At 43.4% G+C, this 26,638-nt stretch overlaps 2 protein-coding genes across 2 annotated transcripts in view; one reads left to right on the top strand and one right to left on the bottom strand.

Annotated features, from left to right (window-relative positions):
• Positions 1-1,679: 1,679 nt before the first annotated feature.
• Positions 1,680-26,638, bottom strand: part of itgb8 (integrin, beta 8) — a 145,042-nt gene continuing 120,083 nt past the window's right edge. The window contains exons 16-17 of the mRNA XM_069913836.1: positions 20,832-20,942; positions 1,680-1,732 (exon numbers count right to left, since the gene is read on the bottom strand). Coding sequence (XP_069769937.1) covers positions 20,910-20,942 — 33 coding nt within the window. The 3' untranslated portion in view covers positions 1,680-1,732; positions 20,832-20,909. The remainder of the gene's footprint in view (positions 1,733-20,831; positions 20,943-26,638) is intronic.
• Positions 12,304-15,957, top strand: LOC138759795 (uncharacterized). The gene is made up of 2 exons (XM_069930382.1): positions 12,304-12,700; positions 12,825-15,957. Exon 2 carries the CDS (start codon positions 14,719-14,721, stop codon positions 15,955-15,957), a length of 1,239 nt encoding a protein of 412 aa, XP_069786483.1. The 5' UTR covers positions 12,304-12,700; positions 12,825-14,718.

Genomic DNA, 26,638 nt, shown 5'->3' with positions numbered 1-26,638 from the left:
AATTTATATATTATATCAAGTGTAGAATAATTACATTTTAGTATCATGCCATTTAAGTAAAAATTCTTAAATCTCTAAAATCTAACCTGAGTTTCTCCTCTTCACTAACAATCTCCAAATCTAAGCTGCATTCACATCCAGTCTCAATTCTTATTTACTTTCTCTAAATTTCCTTTAGTAATACATTATGAGGCTGAATCTTTAATCCACTCAACAATCTACCTATGTACCATAAATTCTACTCCTTTGCAAGCCCAATTTCTCAGGATGACTCAGTTTTTCACAACTTCAACATTCTCTTCATTCCTCACCTTGGCTTTTCAGTGCTACATTCTTCATGTTACCTCCTCAAATTCCACAGCTTTAGCTAATCGGGTGCTGAAGCCCACGTCCATGCCACAGTCATTCGAATTGAACTATTCCAATGTTTTCCTGGCCAAAATCTCACATGTGGTCTCATTTTCCTTTCATTCCTCTTCTCATTGAACAAGATTTGCTCTGGTCCACAAATTAAAAAATCACATTCTAATTTAAACTGTTTGTAGCCTTTGGCCTTCCTATCATTAAATTTCATGAATCCATGCTCCTCTAGTTTTCGCCAATATCATTTGTTACATAAATAGGTGAAAGGCATTTTATGTTTGTAATATATATTTGGATGTGATCTGGTATAATTCACATTGCAATTTTGATTTTCTGTGGTAGTCTCGCCTTTATCCTCAAGTGTGGACAAGCACTATTTAGTTTCCTTCCACACTGGAAAAGAAATTCAAGTAGATCAGAAGAAACAAACCAGTTTGAAAAACCCAACTGCTTTACTGCCCTTTTCCTCCTTTCCCAGTAGAAGGAGACTGAAATCCCAACATTAAGCTATTCAGTCTCAAGCAATGGTGACAATGGGACATCTGATTTGACCTTCGTACTCTTTTTTACCAACCAGCTTTCAAAATGATGTTACCACACGTTGACTCTTGTGCAAGTAACAGGATAATTCATATTGTTTTCAGTCTGCCACTATTTTTGAAAAATGTTTTTATAGTCTTCTTTACAAAGCAGATAATTTCACATTCCTCACATTATCTTCAGCTGCCAGAAATCCTTATCACTTAAAAATTGCCGTATCTTCATGTTTTCTTGACCGTTATACCATGAGCAAAGGTTAATACATCAAATTTCATTTCAACTTTCAACTTACTTAAATATTCAAGTTGATATGTTTCATTCAATCCTTTGAGCAGCACTTATCAAATTCAAATCATTTTAAATTTAAATTTTTAAACATTTAATCATTTTAAATTTTTTAAATGTTAGCTTTTAAATTTAGATGCACAGCATGGTAAGAGGCCCTTCGGGCCTACAAGCCCATGCTGCCCAATTACACCCAATTGACCTGAAACACCCGTACGTTTTGTACAGTACTGTAGTAGGAAACCATAGCACTCGGAGGACACCTATGAAGACATGGGGAGAATGTACAGAGAGTTCCAGATTCGAACCCCTATGCTAACCATGCACTCAACAGCAGCATACTCGAATGCAACTGAGGCAGCCTTTCCAGAATATTTAGTTGCAACATTAAAAAATGATTTCTGTGGTGGTCTCGCCTTTATCCTCGAGTGTGGACAAGCACTTTTTAGTTTCCCACCACACTGGAAAAACAATTCAAGTAGAAGCGATGAAACAAACCAGTTTGAAAAATCCAACTGCTTTACTGCCTTTTTCATCCTTTCCCCTATAGAAATAAACAGAAATCCCAACATTAATTAATTTTGCCATGACTATGAATTATTATTATCCTTTATGATTTATATACAAGATGATTCCTTACTTTCTTATATTGTGATAATTCTGTTCTAGTTTCTCATCTTCCTGAAAACTTGGATTGTCCTTAGAGAATCCGATGGAAAACAAATATTTTACAAAATTTTAATTTTATAGCAAAAGTCAAAGGCCAGAAATGTCTTCGAAGTTGCTCAGCATTCTGAAATGATGGCTATTAGTCCTTTAATTTTGATGGGACTTCTGTGTGTAAACTTCCCCAAAGAAGCTCATCTCCAACTGATCAGCCAAACCCTGCTTAGCATAGGGCCCTTTTGCTCTTAAATGCCACCAAAATGCTTTAAGAGCAATTTAAACTGTACCCATAGATCATATGAGTTATCAAAGCTAAAAACTTAATATACCCTCAATCATTGATTTGTTGTCTCCTTCACTGTTTTCTTAACTTTTAACATTGGCATAAAAACCAGCAAATACCTGGCAAAGTGATCATCACATTAAGGAGTCAATGGCACTGATTCCTCAATTTTCGAGCATAGATCACTCCCCAAAACAGACTACTTGATCATTACCACACTGATTGGTGTGATCATTTTATTTGTACAAATTGGTTGTGTATTCCTGTATGATAAAAATAACTACCTTTGGAAACACCAGAACTGTAAGGTGTGGTAAGGCAAATGGAGCAGTTTCTTTTCTGGCCCTTTTCCCCTGTCCCTTTTTCTGGGTTTGTCTGTGTTGATTAAGCTACAACACACTACTGCACATGTTAATAAACTACTGGCTATGTTAATAAACTAATTATGGAGAAATTCACTGACAGTTGTCATGGTTACATGTCCATCGTTTGAAGTCAATGTTTATGCCATCTGGCTGGAGGATTCCCAGACAGAAAATAAGGTGCTGTTCCTCCAATCTGCAGGTGGTCAGGGTGGGTCAGTTGTAATGGAATATATATTTGGTAAAATTAAAGTAGATTACATACATATACACATTTTAAAACAGATCTTATATGAAATACTGAAGAATTCATATTTAGTGAATTTACAGAAACGATGGAGAATGCTATGCACATTTCACAAGTAGGTGTTAATTGAAATGATGTAATTAAAGCAACAAGAAGGAGATGCTCTGGCTGCTAAAAAGCTCTTTGCAAGGGTTTTGACAGAGAGCACAGAAAGGTCACTCCTGGGGCTTTTTTAGGTTTTTTTTCACCTAAATGAAACAGCTTGACCAAGAAGACTAACTCCTGTGGTTTACAGAAGAAGGTGGGGGTTTTGTGGCAAGTGAGAGAGTCACATGAGCTTTCTAGCAGTCTCAGTGGGAGAGAGAAAGAGAGAGGTGAAACAAGCTCTCTCAGCTAGTGTGCATGATACTGAAAGCAGCTGTACAGTGCAAGCCTGGAAAAGCTTGTTGGAACTGAAACAGAAAGCTCCAGAGAGGCGGATGGCTGGAAGTGCTATCTGTCTGATGTTTCTCTTGGATTAAGGGGAACAGAAAAGAACTCTGTGGTAGCCTGAAAGAAAGAGGTTATCATCTGGAGAACCGTGATGGGGCAAGGTTCATCAGCAAGATATTGAGGTGACTACTGGTGATACCTCAGTTGTGGAAATCCTGGAACAACAAATCTCTCTCTGCAAACCTCAAAAGAACCTTACTGAGTGGTAAACATTTACCTTTCGAGCACCAAAGTCTGGTGAACTTTATACATGTTAAAATCTGTGCACAGTATAAGAATTGCCTGCAACCAGAGAACTTGGAAGAAGGAGAAGTGAGATTGAACTGTGAACCAAAGAACTTTTCTTAAATTTACACACAGATCATACTCGTGCACTTAGAATTAGAAGGGGGTTAATTTGGGTGAGTTAAGTTAATAGAAATAAGTTAAAGTTTGATTCTGTTTCCATGTTTAAAGATAATTAAAAACCACTTTTATTTAAGTAACCATTTATCGTGGTGAATCTCTATTGCTGCTGGTTTTTGGGGTCTTTTGGGCTTGTTACACAGTACATAAGGCCACGGACAGACATGTGAGCGCAGGCATGTGACCCAGAATTTAAATAGTTGGCCACAGGAAGCTCACTGTGGTTGAGGATGGAGCGGAGGTGCTGAGTGAAATGGTCTCCCAGTCTGCAACTGGTCTCTCCGATGTCGAGAATGCCACAAAGGGTACACCAAATGGAGTAACTAAGTTCTCTGCATGTACAGGTGAAGTGTTGCTTCACATGCAAGGCCTGTTTGGTGCCCACCTAATCACCTCCAGCCAGATGGCATGAACATCGACTTCACTGCTTTCCATTAAACCTGCTAGCCTTTTCCTCCCCCTCCCATATTTCCTGCCTTTCCAGTTCTTTCACCAGCTTTTTACCCCCTTCCTCTCTGTGCTGCTGTCCCCTCCCTCTCTTCTCCATCTGCCACCCCCCTCCCCTTCCCACTCTTTTATTCTGACACTCACCGGCATTTTCTCATTCATTGATGAAGGGCTCAAGCCCAAAATGTCAGTTATGTATCTCTGCCTTTGCTACATAAAGGACACTGTTTGACCTGCTGAGTTTCTCCAGCAATTTGTGTTTTTACTTCTACCACAGGATTCTGTTTTACTTCCATGTACACAAAATCCTCTGTGTGAAAAGGTTACCCCTCACATTCTTTTTAAATCTTCTCTCCACTCATTAAAACACTCCCCTCTAATTTTAGTCTCTCCTATGCTGAGGGTTGGGGTGGGGTGGGGGTGGCTATTCTTCCAATCTATGGCCTTGATGATTTTGTGTACCTCATTAAGGTCAGCCTTCAGCCTCTGAACCTCCAGAGAGAAAAGTCCCTAGCTTATCCAGCCTCTCCCTATAACTTAAAACTTCCAGTATTGGTAAATCCTTTTGGATTTTTTTTGCATCCCCCCCATATAGAAAGACAATGAGAACTGTATAATGTGATCGATGGTACTCGAAGATTTGTGTGGAGAACAAACACTCTTTTATTAGCTTACAATTAATGACCGCTATCTACAATGGTCTTCAGGCAAATTGGAGGTAAGGCAGGAAAACAGGGTTCATATCGGTACCGATGGGGGGTGGAGCCAAGAGGAGGGGCTAGTCGTCTAATCTATCCATAAGACAATGAATTCCAGTTCACTGCAAACTGCATGCAGTATTCCAGATTTGGATTTACCAACATGTGGTAGAGATACAGTGTGGTTTGTGGAGGGTCATGTAGCCCTCTCCATCTGGAACTCAGTGGGGAAATGTGGATAGTCACGTGACCTCTCCATCTGGAATTTAATTGAAAGTCACATCACCTGCCAATCAAGGTTAGACTCTGCCCATCCATTAGTGCACACCTGACCACTGGCCCCTTTAAATCACTTACTGTCTTATAAGAGTGTGTCAGCAACCGAATGTTATGGTACTGCATGTGTGTAATGAAGAGGGAGTGAGGGAGAGAGGGAAGGTGGCTACTGGTATCAAAGATCATTTTATCTGATGTGAATGCCTATGTAGTTTTAATATTGTGTTGTTTTGTGTCTTCCCTGTTACGATTTCCCTGTGGTACAATAAAGATTACTCCTTGTTTGTTAGCATGTGTCTGGACTCACTTCTTTGTGGACCCACCGAACCTGACTTAAATCTCACATAACAATTGGTGCAATGAGCAGGGTTCAAGGAATTTAGAAACACATGCACTTACTGTGCTAACCAGTGTGTGCTAACCACTTATTGTGCTAACCAGTGTGTGTGTGGATGTCCTGTTGGGTGCATGTGTGGGAGTGTACCTCCTCCTGAATGGGGCGGGGGGGCGGCAGTTTACAGGAGTAGGCCCACGAATTGCAGGGGAACATCAGGGGTAGAAATTAGTAGTGAACAGGTGATAACCAGGGGTTCAGCAAGCTAGTGGCTTGGCTTGCAGGCCCAGAGATGTGGATCGACGGGGTCAACAGGCTGGACCCCCATGGGGAAAAGATTGAACACTCCTCTCAGAGGAATCAGGATTTTCCGAAGCTGGGGGGTGGGGGGGGGGGGGTTGTGGGGGAGCCCTACGGCCTACGGTTGCTGATATCGCTGTGGAGCACCAGTGGGATATCACTCAGAATTGAACAAAACGATGCTCAGAAAGACAAACAGATTGAGTCCCTGAAATACCACCGTGGCTCCATGCAGGAGGCACTTGACACTGCCTGAGCACCCATGGGCAGCCTCGAGACCAAATATTCTGAAGCTGCCTGCTGATTGGTTAAAATGCGGCAGCTGCAGTGGCCAGCTGATCCAGCCGACAGGTCAATCCCATTAAAATAAGGGTCCTGATTTTGCAGAGGAGAGGGCGCTATAAGGTCGGGGAATGGGGACGTGTGGATGGACGATGAGGAGGCCAAGTCCCATTACACGTGTACTTCCCCCTCTGTACCAGAGGTCCTGCAAGCCCGGCCAGTAACCTGCCACAAGGACCTTCCGTCAGCTCTTCCCACTGGGGAGGTAGGCGAGAATGGCGAGAGGACAAGTGGGCACTATGAGTTCATAGTTCAGGACTACTCTACCAAGGAGTTAATTGGGCTGCGAGATAGATATCACCAGTGGCCGGACAAGCACCAGGTCACATGGCTTCTCAGGCTATGGAGTGAGAGATCTTCCCATATCTGCCTCTCCCACCTAGAGGCAACTTTTCAGCACAGCTGTCAATCAACAATGCTCTGCGGGTGCCTCCTGAAGGAATTGACGAGAGCAGCACCCTGTGGGATCGGGTGGTGGCTGCAGTGCGGGCCAAGATCTCAATGCTCCTGGAGTGGATCCTGAATGGCCGGCCACAGTGGGACGTGGTTGGTGAGGACATGAAGGTGATCAGCGAATGTGCTCTTATTACTGGCATCCATGGACACAACTTCCCTGAGGGTGCCAGGGTGACTGCCATCTTGATATGTCACCTAGTGACCACTTCCCGCCACTAACCGCAAAGGGGTGGTGTTGCCCTTGATGGGACTGGCAACTATTAAGATCGTCCAGGAAGCCATCACCCTGCTGGAGTAGCTAGGGTATATGGAGCGGGAGACACCCCATAGGTGGACCCTGCACAAGTTCGTTGCACCGACACTGACTATTTTCCCACTACCCCACAGGGAAATGTACTTTGCCCTGGGACATGCTGGCGTGGATCAAGCCCACATCCATGGTATTTCCACCTCCACTATGTTCATTTTGGGGTAGGAGGATTGAGGACGGAAGTCTCGTAATGACTCACCTCACCCAACCTCTCAGCCTTCTGGAACTCCCCAGCAGAGGTGGCGCCTATCGCTCTCAGGGCAGAGAATATCTCCCTGGTGCGACAGGAAATGGCCAATTCACAGTCACACCAGAACACCCCCCATCACAGCGAGGCACACCTCCATCCCCATCCCATAAGATGGAGGAAAATGCCCCTGGTGGATCTGTTCAGTGGTCCTGTCCTGCCCAGGTGACCTGAGGCCATTTATCCCAGTGACTGTTCACATGGGAAAACGGGAACACCTAGCACTGGATGGTGCTAGTTGATATTGGTGATGAACATTCTATTATCTCTGAGAACCCAGAGGGGTGGAGGAGACCTAGGGTGTCTATGGAAGGGCTAGGGAGAAGTTGCCTTCTGCCTCTCCATAGGCAGCGAGTCTTCTCATCCCATCCCTGTCTTGGGAGCAGCATCCCCGAGTGCATTCTTGGGATGAATGTGCTCAAGGAGCAGTTTCTGTATACCGACAAGGGGAAATTCACCTTCAAGGTCACCCGGGAAACCATAATGGACTCCGGTCATCATTCCCCCCTGCCCCACACCCCTCCCATGGTCTGCACCCAGCAGTATTGGGTGCCATGTAGCACAGATTAAATCAAGTTGTCCCCACCCCACTCTCCCTGCTGCCATTCCTGATGTGGTCACCTTGATGGAGGACATCGGGCAGGGACACCAAACGTTGTTACACCGTTGTGGACCTCGCCAACACATTCTTTTCTATTCCATTGAGTCCTGATGCAGAAGACCAGTTTGACTTTACCTGGGGGAGGACCCAATAAACCTACTGTCATCTGCTCCAGCGATTCATCCACAGCCCCACACTCTGCCATGGATTAATAGCCCACAATGTGAAAAATATTTCCCTTCCGCCTGATGCCAATGTCACCCATTACATCAATGATATCTAGGGTGCCACCAAAGACATCATGGTGCAAGCCCTAGAGTCCTTGATCTCAGGACTCCGCGCACCTGGCTGGGCAGTCAACTCAGTGAAGGTCCAGGACCTGGCCACCCGGTCCTCTTCCTAGGTATTCAATGACACTTAGGGCAAAGGAACATTCTGGAGGTGGCAAAGAATAAAATTTTAAATGCTGCAGTGCCAACAAATAAAGCTGAGACCCAGAGCAGCTCATTCCCCTCCTCACCATGCTGTACGCCTGTTTTATGCAGTGTCCATGAAAAAAATCCACGATCCATTGGGATCCCGACCAGCAGATGGCGTTCAACATGGCTAACCAGGCACTGCCGTTAGCCACCTGTCAGACAAGGGTCCCATTTGAACTCTCAAGTTTCCGCCACTACCATCATGGACAAGTGGAGTTTCTGGCAGAAAATGAACAGCCACAGAGTTCCACTTAACTTATGCACCCAAACCTCCACAAGCCCACCTCCCGCTACAACCCTTTTGAACACCAACTCCTGCCGTGCTATCTGGTGCTCCTCGCCACAGAGCAGCAAATGGCCTCTGAGACTGTAATACTCCAGCCTCACCTATCCCTCATGTGGTGGGTCAAGTCCGCTGATGATACTCACAAGGCAGGTCATGCCCACAGTCATCCATTGTAAACTGGAGGTGGTACAATGCGGAGCAGGCAGAGGTTGGGGCAGAGGGGGTCAGCAGGCTGCATGAGCAAGCAAGTCATGTCCCTCCCTAAGAGCGACGTCCCCCTTCCTGAGGTCCCTGATGTGCATCCCCCTCGTGTATCCTGGGGTCAGCTATTTGATTCCATCGTTGAATGTGCAGCGCAAATCTGCTCACCTTCCACCCACTCTGACAATACAGACTCCAGTGCCCTGGCAGCATGGGCACATAGGAAGAGCACCCACCTGAGGTCCAATGGCAAGCGAGAGGTGGCACTTACACATGATGAGGGACAGACACTGATGGATAATTGCCCCACCTGCCAGCAGAATAAACCACAAGGCTGGCCGATGGGTTAACTGGGGCACATACGTCGCATCTGGGGAGCAGACCAAGTCTGGCAAATAGACTATGTCAGCCTTCTCCCACTGCAAAATAAAAAGTCCTTTCTCCTGATGATAGTGGACATTTATTCCGGTGTTCTGGTGGTGATGCCCTGTGAGAGGGCCAACCAGGGCAACACCATCTACAGGCTGAAGTACCTCTCCTCCATTTATGGAGTCCCATGGGAGGTACAGTCTGATCAGGGCTCACAATATACAAGGTAGTGGTGGCTGGTAACTCATGGCTGCTGCATATCCCCTATAGGCACATCCAGGCTTATTGAAAGAATAAATAGTCTCCTCAAACAAATGCTGTTCATGCTGACACCCGATCACACATTGAAGGCATGACTCAGCTTGCTGCAAGGAATGGTGGACCAGTTAAACTTGCACCCCACTGCACAGGAGGGGCTGGGGGGGATCCACTTTCATGACATTTGGCCACATCAGACCTACATAAAGCAGACAAGGCCCTCCTGCAGGACCTTAAGGAGCTCAGTTGGGTGTCAGTGTGCAGCCGTAGGGTCCACCTAAAAACGAGGAAGTAATATTATGCGGACCGAGAGACCCATGATGGGTTGCGTTCCTGGGAGAAACATCATTGTTATGCCAACACATAAACAGACTCCCCAAAATAGAGTGGGATATTCCCACTCACCCACCCACACTTCAAGCTCAGCACTACCTGAGCACCCCCCACCCCCACACCTTGATGAAGGGCTCAATCCCGAAACGTTGGTGATGTATCTTCACCTTAGCTACATTAAGGCGCTGTTTTACCTGCTGAATTTCTCCAGCATTTGTGTGTTTTTTCACTTAACCACAGTGTCAATAGAATTCTGTGTTTTACCTCTGTTAATAACTGAATATTGCTTAATATTGAGATGCATCCCAATGGTACAGGAATCGGGAGTGTCTACTGAAGCCTCTGTCTTGTAAGTGTGTCAGTAACCATATATTATTGCACATGTGTAACGAAGAGAGATAGAGATAGAGTAGGTAGCCACTTGTATCGGAGATCGCTGTATCCAACGTAGTTGGATTTTTATGTGGTTTTTTATGTCTTGCCTGTTAGGATTTCCCCGTGTGTACAATAAAGATTACTCCTTGTTTGTCACCTTGTGTCTGGACTCAGTTCTCTGTGAACCCACTGAACCTGACTTAATTCTTGCATAACATGTATACAATAAGTGGACAAATCAAGAATGTTTTCTTATTTTGTTCCCTCATCAGTTTAAGAAAACATTTCTCTAAATATCACGTCAACATGCACAAGAGAGATACTTGCATCATCATTAGGTATGGGTGAGGTGTCAGCGGTGAGGTGAAGAGGGGTTGATATTGTGTTTTTATTTAAGAAAGGCTGAAAGGCTACTGGCCTTAAGGTGAAAGTCAGTCATGGCCACGTTACTGAAGGGGATTCTAAGAGACACGATCAACATGCATTTGGAAAGGCAAAAACTTATTAAAGATAATCTGAGTGGCTTTATTGCTGGGAAATCATATTTCACAGTTTTGATTTGAGGTTTTTTTTGAAGAAGAGACAGGGTAATAAGTAAAAGCACAATGCTGGAGAAATTCAGCTGGTCAAACCATGTCCGCTATACAGCAAAGATAAAAATACATAGCCAGCAGTTCATGCTTGAGCCCTTCATTTAAGTCTAGAAAAATGTTTGCGGGCATCCAAATGAAAAGGTAAAGGGAGAGGTGTGGTCGCAAAGGCAGGATGTAATAGGTCAAGAAGGAGGGAGGATACAGCAGCAAGCCAGGGGAGGCGGGATGGCTAGGTGAATAGAGAGGGAAGGGGGTGGAGAGCTGAGGGAAAGAAGACGGGGGAAGGGAAAAGACGACCAGGTTAGCAGAAACTGGAGAAGTTGATATTAATGCCATTTGGATGAAGAGACCCCAGATGGAAAAATCAGTCCTCCCCTCTTACCTTTTTTATTTGGGCTCCTGCCAACATTTTTCCATACCTTGAAGGGCTCAGGCTCAAAGGGTCAGTTATGTATTTTTATCTTTGCTATTTAACAAACACTATTTGTTCAGCTGAGTTTCTCCAGCATTATGCTTTTACATCAACCACTGTGTCTGCGGACTTTGTGTTTTACTACAGGGTGGTAAGTGTTTACTATATGGACTTTAGGAAGGTCCCACATGGTAGGCTGATCTGGAACATTAGATGGCATCCAAGTGAATTGGCTAATTAGGCACAGAAATGGCTTGATGGTAGGAGACAGAAGGCAGTAATGAAAGGCTGTTACTCAAATTGAAGGCCTGTGACCAGAGGTGTGCCACAGGGATTGGTTTTGCGTCCACTGTTCTTTCACATCTATATCAGCCATTCTCAACTTTTTTCTGGCTCTATGCCCTTTAGGACTCTGCTCAAAGTTTAAGGTTTGATCAAGAGGAACTGGGAAAGTGACCACGGGATGGTAGATGGAACATAAGTGTGAGGTGTAGCACTTTTGTAGGTTAAAACAGGGCAGGACTTGTAGCATGAATAATAGGGTCCTGGAGATTGTTGCAGAACCGAGAGAGACTTGGGGTTACAGGTATATAGATCCATAAAACTGGTGACACATATGGAAAGGGTGATGAAGGTGTTTGACATGTGCTTCATTGATCAAGACATTGAGGACAATGGTAGTGATGTCATGTTACAACTGGTGAGACAGTATAGGATATTGTGCTCAGTTCTGGCCATTCTGCTATAGAAATGACAATCATTATGCTTGAAAGGGTAAAGATTCAGAAGACTGTTACTGAGACTGGTGTACTTGCATTATAGGCTGAGACTCTTCTTCCTGGAGGATAAAAAAGGGAGATGATTCTTTATGAGGTTTATATAATCATGATGGACATAGATAAAAGGTAAATAGTCATAGTCTTTTACCTGAGAGAACAAAAATCTAAAACTAGAGGGCATACAAAGATCTAAGGTGAGAGGGGAAAGATTTACAAGATATCTGAGAGGCACCACAGAGGTCAGAATTGTAATATTCATTTTAATTGGTACATGTATAGGAAAGGTGTAGATAAAAACACAAAAGATGCAGATGCTAGAATCTTGAGCGAATTGTTGGAGGCATTCAGCTAGTCTAACAGCATCCATGGGTAGAAATAGTCAGTCAAAGTTTCAGATGTGAGGGATATGGGCTGATAGGACTACCTTGGTTGGTGCAGACAAGTTGGGCCAAAGAGCATATGAATATGCTGTAAAACACTATGACTATTGTAAGGTAAAACATCATGAGATGGGAATGTGTAAGGAGTTACCCTGTGCAGGGCTGTAACAAGAAGGGGAGGTGTCCTTGTACTCCTGTTAGGTAAAACATCATGAGATGGGAATGTGTAAGGAGTTACCCTGTGCAGGGCTGTAACAAGATGTGAATGCATCCTTGTACTTACAAGATAAGAGAGACATTGATGGATTGAGAGGCAGGAAGCTAGCAGGGAAAGGATAGCAACAGTTTTAGTCATTGGACAAGTAATGATATGATGATGTTCTAAGCACGTATCCAAGGGTATAAAAAATCACCATTTTGCTGATAACGGCAGAATGCATTCTCCGACTAACATTGTTAGTCGCAAGTGTTACAATCCGGTAATAAAGAAAAAAGAACCCTGATTTCGACTCAGTCTGGTGTTTGTCTCACTCATTCATGAACAAAGCAGACCTAACAATTTGGTGACCCCGACGTGATGGGTGAGTGAACACTGGACGACGGTTTCTGTTTTTTCTGACAATCATCTCAGCCGGCTGATAAAAAGGTCCAGAGAAGCCTGTTTTAACAAAATTCTCTTTTTTTTTAAATCTTTATGATTGTCAGTAAGAACTGGAGATCGGACAAATTAGACGACCACAATTGAAGGTCGCATGCCAGGATTGTAACACATAAGTGATTACAGACAAGATAAAAGTCCTTAAGGTGTTTGAATGACATTTATTAAGTGCTTCGCAAGAAACTACTAGAGTTTAAAAGTCTTTATTGTGTCGTTGCAAAGTCCAATAGAGTGAGAAGGTGGTCTATAAACAATTGAGGACCTGAGTTTTCTGCCCTAAACTGGTTATTAAGAGGAGAAATCTCCCACGTGAAGGTTGGGCTTTGAAAGAAAACAAAGGTTCAGGCTTATTGGCCTCAATTGTATCTGAGAGACTGACTTATAAATGTCCGGTAGGTATGATAATGTCTGTACACTTGAGAAGTTAAGAATTTATTTCCCCAATTCGCCGTGGTGGAATACCACAGCAGACACTAGAGACCTTGAGACAACAAAAAAAAGTACTCAGGGACGCCTGCCTGGTGAACAAGAACGACGACAGAAGGCTGCGACAGCTGTGTCCGGATCAGGTAGGAGATATTAATGAAAAAGTTGATAAACTCCTAAGAGACACCCGGTTTATTCGAAATACTTTTGATAAGTTAAATGAGGGTATTCCCAACATCACCAAGGAGATAAAGTTACGTAAATTCATAGATTGGTACAGGGAAACAGGACAAAAGTATAGCCCAAATATTTGGTTTTCTAGTTGTAATTTAACTTTCAGACCCCTTTGGGAAAACAGAGAGTGGAAAACGAGCAATCAGAGTATACAGGACAGTCTGAAGTCAATTGGAGGACAAGACTTAGAGACTGTTCCTTTAAAAGATATTAGTCATCCAGCTTGCAAGGAGACATTTTTAAAAGCAATTTTCGTTGACATAGATCCCCTAAACGGACAAGAACCTAAATTAAAACAGGCATTAGAAAGCGGTCCCGCAGCTATGGCTGTACAGTTGCCTGCTAAGACTTTTGACCAAGTTATTAAGGAAATTAATCAGGAATTAGAGGAGCGAAATACCAGTAATGTGGCATTGGAGAAACAAAAAATTCTCTGAAAATGTGTAGATCGCTGGAGGAAGATGGGGTGGTTACCCGGGAGCGCTGAGATGTTCCTGACAGGTGAGGGAAACAAAATTCTAAAGCGTAGTGTCTTAGATAAGCTGGAAGAAACAAAACACAGAAGGGAAAGGAAAAGTGCCTGTTTCCAGTTTCCAGCCACGAAGTGTCCGGGTTTGCTCTCTCCCTCCCTCCTTTCACCCTCCCCCTCTCTCTCTTCTCCCCCCCCTCCTCTCTCACCCACTCCCCCTCCCAATCCCAATCTGTGGCGGTGCTGCCCTGAAATCCCCAGGTTGGGCAGGGCAGAGAAATACAATTTGGTTTTAATTTTGTGCCCACAATTCCAGTTCCGCATCAAATGGGATCCTGTTTTATCCTCTCTCCCTCCCTCTTTCCCGCACCCCCACCATTGCGGGATCAGGGCAGACATTGTGGGCTGACGTGTAGCTCACTCGAGGTGGGAGGGAAGGAAGGAGTGATAGTTCCCAGTGGTGGGAGACCCAATCTGATCCAGACCAGTGATCACAGGATGAGAACCTTTTAAAACCTTTGAAACAAAAGTGTTAATCTGAAGACTTTTCTCCCAGTGGGGCCAGTGCAAGGCATTTTCTCTCTCTATCTCTTGTGCTCTGTGTATCTGCCTCTCTATCTCTTTCTCTCGCTATGCTCTCTCTCTCTCTCTCTCTCTCTCTCTCTCTCATAGTCTCTGGATGTATGTGATGTCATGTATGTACTCTGACAATAAATCATTTATAAGTGAGTCTTATACAATTATACAAACGGGACACAGAAAACAAAATCTTTAATCGCGAGTCAGCAAAAAAGAGGGTGAGAGACAAGGAGATGCAGTACCGCGATGTCCTAGCTATATTCGAAGAATTTGGTCTCCCTGATAACCCACCTATTATGGCCCCTGTAGAAATAGCTTATAGACCCCCACCCTATGCATATGTGGAGTCACAAGGTACCCCTGACACCCCAGATGGGATCCTGGAGTCACGTCCCTTATATCCAGATATTGAGACACTGGGGTGTGACAAGAACCTCGGGAATAGGGACACATCAGACGAGGTACAGGCCCCTTTAATAAAAATAGAAGGGGGAGTAATAGATGTAGAGACCCCTCTGGAGTCCAAGAAAATAGAAAAGGAGTTAGAGATACAGAAATGGAACATGAAAAAGGTTCAGGATAACATTAAAAACTTAAACAGAGATATTAATGTGCTGGGGCAGATCAGTGAGGATCAAAAAGAATTAATGGTAGGTGTATTGAAGGAAGTGGAAAAGATAACTACAACACTGTCAGGAGAAATTAAAGCTGAAGGAATGGTAATAGGAGTAAAGGACGAAAAGTGTAGTACAGATGAGGAAACGAGATATGATCCACCATGGGAGGAAAGTAAAAGGAAAAGACTCGGGAGGGAGAAAAATAGACATGCCTACCTGGACATAGTTAGAACAAAAGAGAAAGATGTGAAACAACTAAACTATGGCCGAAAAGATTATCTTAGAGATGAACGTGACCAATATACCTTTGACCCTGAGACATTGGAAGCTGATAGGGACAGTGACAGTGACGAAGAAGAGTCAGAACAAGGTGGGATAAATAAATGCATGCCAAGAGTAAAGAAGGAGCAGAAATCCCCAAAATTGAGATATCAATGCCCATTACTGATCACGGGACGGGGAACTCAAAAATATGTACCCTGGTCACGAATGGACTTAGAGAGTTTAATGAAAAAACTACCTCCGTTGAGTAATGGGGCTAGTCCATGGATTTCTTGTTTTGAGCGAGAAACCTGCCAAGAACAATTAGCACTCGCAGATGTCAGAACTATCATGATAAAATTAAAGGCAGAAGGGGCCCTGAAGCAAATAGAGAGAATTGTAAGAAGCAGTAAATTGGGGGATGAAATAGAATTTAACCCACTTCGGAATAAATTTTGGGAAGCACTTAGAGAAACATTTCCTACACCCTATAGTTTGGATGCCTTGGTAACCCTTCAACTAAAGGAAGTCCCACTCGAGCATAGGACTTATGGGAAACAGGGACTGGAGAAAGACCCGACCACAGCCCCTTAGGAAGGGCTCACTTTCGTAATGGGATAATAAACGGACTACCTGCTACTGTTCAAGCAAAATTAAGGGACATTGTGGGAGTAGAGACAATGTCAGAGGATTTGTGGAAAAGACACCTGACACATGCAATCAAACGACATCGTCAATCAGAGCATGCTAAGTCAGAAAGTGCGTCCCAGAAGGAGGTGGACAAGACAACCGATAAATTGGTGAGAGCCATAGAACATATAGGGGTTAAATTAGCGGCCCAACAGATAGTCCCACAGGTCATGGGGCCAGTGATAAATCCGGGACCCCAAGTAAGAAATGGTTGGGAAAGACAGCTAGGTACAATGTATAGAGGGGAACATGCAGTATGCTGGTACTGCCAAAATCCTGGACACTACCAGCGGAACTGTCCGGAGGCTGGGAGAGCAAGGGGAAAAAGATTACCCTCTATTAGAGGCTATCGGGGAAGAGGAGGAAACTTAAGAGGACAAGCAAGGGGTAGGGGTGGACACATTGATGGGCCCCAGAGAATCGGGGGGTGGCAGAGTGATCAACAAGTCCAGGCACCTCAGTGTAATGACTATATTGAGGAAGGTGCTGAATTTGATTATTGAAGGTGCCCTGGAGAATCAAAAATCACGCCTCCCTGGGAGCCACCAAAAATTTGGGGGACGGTAAATGGAGAAAAAATTGAATTTATGGTTGACACAGGGGCAGCAGTTACGACAGTGATTAAAAAACCCCCAGGGAGCACATTTTCGGGCAAAACATTATCTACAATAGGATTCTCCGGGATAAAGGAAACACAGCCCTATACAGATAACATCGACATGACATTTGGACGACAAAGGGTTAAAACGCCTGTCCTGGTTGTGCCAAGTTGCCCCATTAATTTATTAGCAAGGGACATTCTTACCAAACTAGGAATAACCATACAATGTTCTGAGAAGGGCCTTCGGTTAACATACCCAGGGGATACAATAAGAAGGGGAGGACAGTTTATAGTAATGACCCCATCTAACGCTTCAGAAGACTCTGTGGAGGTTAGTATTTTCTGGAGTCGGCTACTGTATGATGAACCAGGCCCAGGGCTGATTAAACAGTTTTTTGAGTGGAGGGCCAGTATTCCCCGGTATGGGGATTACCATTATCCACTAGATCCTATGCATGTTACATTAAACTACACCATCCACCCGGACCAGGAATATGAGGAGAGGTGGGACTCTCTAAAGAAGGGAAGACAGAAACGATACATTGTCCATTTATCTTTGTAGGTAAGGAGGGAATAGCTGCTATGGTTGTCATGACAGAAGAACAAATGGAGTGGTTCTGCTTAGGAGTAGAAAGTGTGCCTCATGTGACCTTGGGTATTGCCAAAGATCATCACGCTCGACAGCTGGGTCCGATGGTAAAGGAAGCGATAGGGTGTGAATACAGGCAGACAGAAATCCCGGGATATTCCACCTCGGAGGGAGGAAAATTTGTCAGACTGAATATTGAAGCATGGGACCAGGTAGTGAATGAGAAAGTAGAAAGAGACCGAGCCATAGAGGGAGAAAATATTGATCACAGAGACTCAGACAAATATCTTTCTAATCTGAGTCCACATATATGGACAACGGGGCCCTATGATGTGGGAGTAATAAAAGGAGAGGTATTTCTAGAATTGGCCAACCCCGGGCAGAAACCAATATGGAGAAAACAATACCGCTTGTCGCCCAGTCAGGAGGAGGGTATTAAAGGAACGATAGAAGGGTTAATGGAGTCAGGGGTTTTAAGGGCGGCACCTGACAGTATGTGGAACACGCCCATCATGCCTGTTCCCAAACCGGGTAGAAAAGACTGGAGGATGGTACACGACCTCCGGGAGATTAACTTGGCTACCAAGACCATCGGGAGACCAGTCCCAGACCCATATGTAGCACTTAGGGCTCTGAGTCCGAAGCACGAATACTATACTGTCATTGATCTGGCAAACGCATTCTTCTGCTTGAAATTAGCTGAGGAATGCCAAGACTGGTTCACTTTCACTTACCAAGCACATCGGTACACATACACTAGATTACCTCAGGGTTATAAGGACAGTCCAGGACTGTTCAATCAGGCCCTTAGCGAAATCCTAATGAAATTAAAGCTCCCGGAAGATGTTACACTGATTCAGTATGTAGACGACCTAATATTAGCAGGGAAAACGCCACATGAGTGCCTGACAGGGACAGCAGTTTTACTCAAGGGGTTAGGCGAGGCTGGATTTAAAGTAAAAAGGTCGAAATGTCAGGTCGGAAGGAGGGTGGTAACTTTCCTAGGAAGACTCGTGGGTAAAAACGGTACGGCCATGTCTGAGGCACATAGAGAAATGATACTAGGGTATCGAAAACCTACTACAGTACAAGACATGCGAGGGAGGCACAGGGAGAGAACATGGTGTCGGAGACCTCTTCTATCTAATGATTGGAGTGTCTATTAATGGAAAAGATCCTTGGGGAGTGGTGAGGTTCGACTTACAAACATACACAAAGGACATAATTAAACCCACTTCGAAAGAGGGGGAAGTGAGAAAATTCGACGGTACGAAGATGTCCAGGGGAGAGAAGATAGCAATTGAGACAGGTATTGATGAGTCAAACTCCTGGATAGATCAGATGGGTAAATATGCGGACCAAGCAGGGTATGGGAACTGCTGGGTCTGTGCCTGAGGAAGGCCATTATTACGGATGAGCAGATCAATTTTTGAGGAGACAGATGCTATGGACTGCGCCTTGAACCTAATGTCAGAATCCAACCCACTGAATAGGTGTCTGATATGGGAACAGACGTTTCCCATAGCTCCGGCTAATGTAGCTCCCCCTGTCTTTAGATCCACAAGCATAACTAATGTTACTTGTTTTGCCAACAACAACACAGCAGCGCACGTTTTCCATGTGGGTTGGCTGCCCAGCGACTCGTGCAGGACTCATGTTGATCTCTCACATAGCAGTAGTGCAACCCGCTTGACCCAGGCTAGGGCGGATATTTGGTGGTTTTGTGGAGGAAGAGTGCTGTACAACTGGCTCCCCGCTAACTGGGATGGTCGGTGTGCTCTAGTAACCCTTAATGCGCCAGTGCTGATTGTCAAAAGGCAGGAGGGAGACGAGGATTCCCTAGAATTGCGCCACACAGAGAGTTGGCTGTGGAGAAAAAGGAGGAGTGTTGGACTCTTGGGGCCGGGAGGAAGGAACCCTGATGGGGTATGGATTGATGCCATTGGCCAAGCCCAGAATATTCCGGACGAATTTAAATTAGCCGATGAGATTGCAGCTGGGTTTGAAAGTTTTCCTGTTTTTAGTGCAATTTTTCCCATCACTGTAAATAAGAATGTTAATAGGATCAACCTTATTCACTATAATGTCCAGCGCCTTGCAAATTTGACCAGGGACGTTGTTGAGGCAATACATCAACAACTGTCAGAAACTTCCCTTATGACACTTCAGAATAGGATAGCGATTGATATGGTCCTGGCAGAGAAAGGTGGAGTGTGTGCTATGTTTGGAGATCTATGCTGCACTTCTATCTCTAATAACACAGGGCCAGATGGATCACTCACTAAGGGGTTAACGAAACTTAGGGCATTGGCGAAAGAATTAAAAGCCCAGTCTGGAGTCTCCAATCCTGTTTTATCCTGGTTACAGGGAGTGTTTGGGAGATGGAGCACTTTGTTAGGACAACTTTTGCTGGGTTTGTTCATTTCTGTATCAATTTTTATCACTTGTGGCTGTTGTTGTATTCCATGCATTCGAACGCTGGTCACGAGGACCATAGAGAGAGCCTTTGCTGACCGTGATGAACTGCCTCCGAAATATCAAGCTGTGCAGGCTGTGGAGCAAGACTATCTCACATTACAGGAGGCGGAGAAAGTTGCTGAGATCGATCTGGAGTCTGAAGGGGAATGTGATGGGAAGGAGGGATTGTGAATTAGATTGTTACACATATAATTTTAACCTTGCTTGTAACCTAAATATTATAACCTTGATTGTAGAACAAATATTATAACATTGATTGTAACACAAACATTATTAATCAGATTGTAGACCATATGTTAACTTGGGAATTTACTAATGTACGGGGGGTTAGCTAGTTTTTTGCTTGGGGGCAAATGGGATGAAACTTGTAAACGGGCAATGGGATCGGGGTGACGGATGGGGGGTGTACGCAAAGGAGGGTTGGGGGAGCCCTCGCCCACCAGCCGAACTACCCTGTGAACAGAACCTGTATAGAGCTTGGCAATAATAGGCGAACTAATGTAACGCGGTGGTAGCATAGTCAGGGCGAGATTGTCCTCTAAAGAGGACAAAGGAGGGATTGTAAGGTAAAACATCATGAGATGGGAATGTGTAAGGAGTTACCCTGTGCAGGGCTGTAACAAGAAGGGGAGGTGTCCTTGTACTCCTGTTAGGTAAAACATCATGAGATGGGAATGTGTAAGGAGTTACCCTGTGCAGGGCTGTAACAAGATGTGAATGCATCCTTGTACTTACAAGATAAGAGAGACATTGATGGATTGAGAGGCAGGAAGCTAGCAGGGAAAGGATAGCAACAGTTTTAGTCATTGGACAAGTAATGATATGATGATGTTCTAAGCACGTATCCAAGGGTATAAAAAATCACCATTTTGCTGATAACGGCAGAATGCATTCTCCGACTAACATTGTTAGTCGCAAGTGTTACAATCCGGTAATAAAGAACAAAGAACCCTGATTTCGACTCAGTCTGGTGTTTGTCTCACTCATTCATGAACAAAGCAGACCTAACACTATGTATTAAAATATGCAAACTCGTTTCAACTCTCTCTTTGTAAAGCTTATTTGGTTTTTACATGATTTGAAATGATATGATACAGAATAAAATTTTACCATTAAGTGTGATATCCTGGGCCTGATTTAGCTTGAATTCTTCCTTCATTTTGTTCTTTAATTTTTCCACTTTATACCTCAATTTTCCTTTAGAAGAAAACCAGTTGAGCGCTGAAAAAATACACAGAAGTAAATTTGTTAGTACTGGGCAACACCGAATATCAATTAATATTATTAAAAGTAATTTAAATGCATATAAGAACAGCATGTCCTATTTAACACACACTAGCCCACCTTAATCCACTAGACTTGAAGATCATGAGGCAATGATAACAATGCTCAAAACATTTGGCATATCTTTAAAGAATCAATGGCAAAAAGACAGCATCCAGAATCCAAAGATAAATGTCTCATTTCAGATATTTGTGACATAATTCACATGATTGCCTTTTTGTCCTATGACAGAAATGGTGAAGATTTCTCCAATAAGAATTATTGACTTCTACTGTAATTTCATGGAATGATTATTGGGATAAAAATTCATAACTGCAGTCCAGATTATAACAAGACAGAAAAATAAATAATAAATATAGAAGTATAGATTAATAAATATTCGCATGTGCAGTTAGTGTAAGAAAAAAAACAAGTGAAATTTGAATGGTTCATTCAGATCTGTTGTGATCCCAGACTAGTTTGTGATTAGGGTTAGGTAATATGAGGTTCAGGAGCCTGATAGCTATTGGATAACAACTTTTCTTGAAGCTTGTGGTGCTGGTTTTGTGGCTTATGTACCTTTTGTCTGATTGGCATCAAGAAAATGTGATGATTGAGGTAACGGTGGTCTTTTATAATGTTGGCGGATTTATTGAGGCAACATTCCACATTGATGTCTTCAATGGGTGAGAGGTCAGTATTTGTGATGGATTGGTTGGTTTTGCAGTTTTCTGCACCCTTTTAAGTTCCTGGGCACTTGAGATACCAAACCAGGTTGTGATCCCACCAGTCAGTATACTTTCCATTGTTATGAGCCCAGAGGAGCCATAAACCCAGCAGCAATAGATATTCAACAACACAAGTTGCTTTTAATTATCTTTAAACATGAAAACAGAATCACACTTGAACTTATCACTATTAACTTACTTAACCTAACTTAACCCCCTTCTATTTCTAAGCGCATGTACATGTAATGTATATGTAAGTTCAGAAAAGTTCTTTGATTCACAGTCCAATCTCACTTCTCATTCCTCCAAGTTCACTGATTGCAGGCAATTCTTATACTGTGCACAGAATTTAACATTTATAAAGTTCACCAGGCTTTGGTGCTTGAAAGGTAAATGGTTACCATTCGGAAGGCTCTTGTCAGTTTTCAGAGAGAGATTTATTGTTCGCTGGACACCCAGAACTGATTTCTTGTAACCAGCCACTTTAGTGTCTTGCTGAAGAAACTTGCCCCATCAGGGTTTTCCAGATGATAACTTCTTTCTTTCAGGTCACCGTAGAGTTCTTTTTTGTTTCACTTACTTCAAGTGAAACATTAGGCAGCCAGTCCTCTCCTCTTGTATGAACCACAAGGGCTTTGACAAGGCTGAACTAAGCACTCACAACTCATCTTCCAAATTGGGTTTTCCACAAGCTTTCTAGCTTGTCCTGTTCCAGTCCCAGCTGCTGCTGATTGTAAAACTGCAGAACTGAATGCTCTCTCTCTCTCTCAGAGAAAAAGAAAAAGCCTGTTTGACTCTTTCTGCTTGCAAATCCACATGACCCTCTTAGAACAACAAGTTACATTCCAGACAGCCTGCAGATCCGATGAGTTCTTTCACCTGTTGCCTTTTTGTAAACAACAATCCACTCTCCAATGCTTTTTCAAAGGTTCTTGGAGCCAGCCTGTCTAGCATGAACAGAGCTCCAGTATTTTAAATACGATCTGTTTTAAAGCTTTTGTATGTGACCTACACTAAAAAAAAACTTGCCCCAATTCAGCTCCCAAAAACATATCTATTTACAATACAAACACAACATAATCTGTCACGCCATGGTAAACCTGTAGAAGTTTGATAGCATATTGGACAACGTACCAAATGTCCTCAGAAGTCTGAGAAAGTTGAGGTGTTGGTATTATTGTGTCTTCTTCACAGTTGCTTTGATGTGCTTGGTCCAGGAAAGGGCCTCCAATTTTTGGCCTCCCAGGAATTGGAAGGAACTAACCTTCTCCCCCACTGTCCAGTCAATGAAGACCTGCCAATGCACGCTCCCTCAGTATCCCCTTTTCAGAGACCACAATAAGTCCCTTGGTCTTAGAAAGACTGAAAGAAAGGTTATTGTTCTTGCACCACCAAACCAGATTTGGAATCTCCCAGCAGCAATCACATCTGCCCAATGCAGAGGAGAAGATGTAGAGACAACAAAGAAATGGGCTGCAAGACAAAATAAGCAACACACTATAACTAAGAACACTGTATTCTGATTCATAATTTCCTGTTATTCAGCCAACGATGGCTGAATGTATAGATTACATTGGGTATGAACTTGGCAATGCAATCATGAGTATACAGGGAATAGAGCTGAGAACCAAGCATGCAGCCTTGAGGTGCCCCTATGCTGATGGTTAACAAGGAGGAAGTCATGTTGCTGATCTGAACTGATTGTGGTCTGCCAACAAAGAAATTGAGGATCTAGTTGTTAAGGGACACAGGTAGAGGCTGTGGAGAGATATAGAAAGGTTAAGTGAATGAGCAAGAGTCTGACAGATGGAGAAAAATGTTGATGAATGTGAAGTCATCCACTTTGGAATGAAAAATAGAAGACTCATTTATTATTTAAATGGTGAAAGATTGCAGCATGCTGTTGTGCAGAGGGAGTGTTTGTACATGAATCACAAAGGGTCGGTTTGCAGGCTAAAAAGGTAATCAAGAGGCCAAACAGAATGTGTGATTCTGTTGCAATGGTAGAGAGCACTGGTGAGGCTGCACTGGAGTACAGCGAGCTGCTCTGGTCTCCTTACTTGAGAAAGAATACACAATACAACCCATTAACCAAAATTTAAGCACCCGACAGCCTTAAGTAATGGGCAAAAAACAAAATTGCAGAAAATAAACAGTTAAGAAATACCAAAGTTTAAAATGAGTGCACCTCGACATCAGTGCAACACAAAACCTCAAGCCATCAGAAAATTCATATCTACCAACCCACATAGGGGCTGATTACCAGGGGTTTTACTGTATTGTCTTTCGAGATGGTGTAGATGAGGTTCACCTGGTTGATTCTGGTTACGAGGGTTTTGTTTAGAATGTGAAGATAGATTGAGTTACCTGGACCATTCTTGCTGGAAATAAAAATAACGAGAGGATATGTGAAAGAAACATAAAAGTATTAAAGTGATAAATTAGAGGCAGGCAGCCTCCACTGGTAGGTGATACAGAACTAGGGGACAAAACACACAAATGCTGGAGAAACTCAGCAGGTGAAACAGTGCCTTTATGTAACAAAGGTAAAGATATATCACCAACGTATCAGATTTAAGCCCTTCATCAAGGTGTGGGGGAAACATGAGAGATGTCTGAACAAAAGGGGAAGGGGAGGGGAGGGGAGAGGTGGTGAGGATGGAAGATGATAGGTGAGAGGGGGGGGGGAGAAACACCGTGGGAGGTGGAGTCTAGGCTAGGTGGAGAGAGAGGAAGGAAATAGGACTGGAATAACTAATTAAAGTGGGGGGAGGGAGAAGAAGGGGGAAAAAGCAAGCTGATTTGTGGAATGCAGTGAACTCAATGTTCATGCCCTGGGGTTGGAGAATGCCCAGACAAAAAATGAGATGTTGTTCCTCCAATCTGCGGATGGTCAGGGTGGGGTGGTGTGAAAGGCCATGGATAGACATGTGAGCTTGAGAATGTGACTCAGAATTGAAATGGTTGGCTATGGGGAGGTCACTTTTGTTGCAGAGAGGAGATACTGGGCGAAGTGATCTCCTAATCTGTGACCGGTCTCTCTGATGTAGAAAAGGCCACAGAGGGTGCACCAGATGCAATAAATGGGTTCTTTGGAGGTACAGGTGAAGTGTTGCTTCACCTGAAAAGTCATTTTGGGACCTCTGACCGTGGTGAAGGACGAGGTGTGAATACAGTTATTACACCTCCTACAACCACAGTGGAAGGTGCTGGGGGGGGTGATGGGTGGGGAGGGAAGAGTACACAAGGGGGAGTGGTCCCTACGCAAGACTGAGAGGGGAGGAGAAGGAAAAATGTGTCTGGTGGTGGAGTCCTGTAGTATGTGCCATAAATTCCAGCAGATAATGTGTTGGATGCGGAGGCTGGTTTCAGAGGGAGATTTGTTGTTTCCTGGACACCCACAACTGATTCCTTTTAATCAGCCATTTCAGTGTCTTGCTGAAGAAATTTTCTCCATCATGGTTTTCCAGATGATAGCCTCTTTCTTTCAGGTCACCACAGAGTTCCTTTTAGTTTCTATTATTTCAAGTGAAACATTAGGCATCCAGTCCTCTCCTCTCATATGAAACACAAGGGCTTTGACCAGGCTGAACTAAGCACTCGCAACCTGTCTTCAAAATGGGGTTTTTCCACAAGCTTGTCAGCTTGTCCTGTTCCAGTCCCAGCTGCTGCTGCTGACTGTAAAACTGCAGAACTGATCTCTGTCTCTCTCTCTCTTTCTCTCTCTCTGAGAAAAGCCTGTTTGACTCTCCCCGCTGCAAAACCACATGACCCTCTTAAAACAGCAAGCGGCACTCCAGACAGCCTGCGGCTCCAAAATCCTCCTCCAATCTTTTTCATTTGTTTTTCTCTTTTTTTTAACTTTCCACTTGCATCAAACATAAACATATATTTCTTCATCTTGAACAATACATTACAATAGAAGTGATGCAAAATGATACATGATTTTATTTTTATCCCTTCTCCCCCAAACAGAAAGGAAGAAAGAAACCACAAAAGAAAAAAATGGAGTGGATTTTTTTAATAGATTACATAAACCAACATATTAATAACATATCCATATACATAAATCTTATGTTTTAAATCAATTCTAAATGTTACATTTCAATATATCTAATATTACTCCTAATTAGTCAGGTATCTATTAAGAATCTCATATCTCTTACATCATCCAGTTTAAATTCCGTGTTAAATCATTTCTCTAAAGTAAAATCAAAGTAAAACATCAATGTAATCAATATAACTCCATTTATAAACATATATTTAATAATAATAGAACTCCCCCTGTGACATTAAGAAATATATTACCCCCACCCCCATCGTACGAGATGAGGCTCTTGCCACAAACAAGCCCTTAAACAGCAGCCGACAGGCTCCGGCACCTTTCACATCCCAAATATTACAACAGAACAAAGTCTCTAATTTATTATCCATTTCCCCATTCCAAATAGTTCCTTCTCATTTACTCTGCCTATTAAAGGGAAAGTTTCCACCAAATCTGATTTGATTACGGCTGTGGTCTGAGAGTTCTATGTGCTTTTCAATTTCAATTGGATGTCTTATATTTTAAATCAATTTTAAATGTTAAAATGGAACCTCCTCCCTTCCCCCCCCCCCCACCCCTCCAGCATTGGCGCTAAGGAAAAAGCACCACCCCCCTCTATTTTACGGGTTGTGACTCATTGCCACATACGATCCTATGAACAGCAGCCAATGGACTCCGGCATCTTTCACCTCTCAGGTATTATATCAAAACAGAGTCTCTAATTTACTAGTCTATTGTCTCATTGCAAATAATTCCTTCACATTTATTCAGCTTATTAGAAGGTAAAGTTTCCACAAAATCTGATGCCTGTTTGTAATCCTTAAAAAAATATTTTTGTCAACCGGTAATAAAATCTTTATTGCTGGATAATATAAAGTAAA

The sequence above is a fragment of the Narcine bancroftii genome, chromosome 1 (genome assembly GCF_036971445.1).
Source record: "Narcine bancroftii isolate sNarBan1 chromosome 1, sNarBan1.hap1, whole genome shotgun sequence".
NCBI classification, from domain to species: Eukaryota; Metazoa; Chordata; class Chondrichthyes; order Torpediniformes; family Narcinidae; genus Narcine; species Narcine bancroftii.
This window is presented reverse-complemented; position numbering and strand designations above follow the sequence as displayed.

What these genes read in the sequence shown, in the direction of transcription:
- LOC138759795 (XM_069930382.1), top strand. Translation starts at nt 14,719, where the DNA reads ATGCAGTACCGCGATGTCCTAGCTATATTCGAAGAATTTGGTCTCCCT.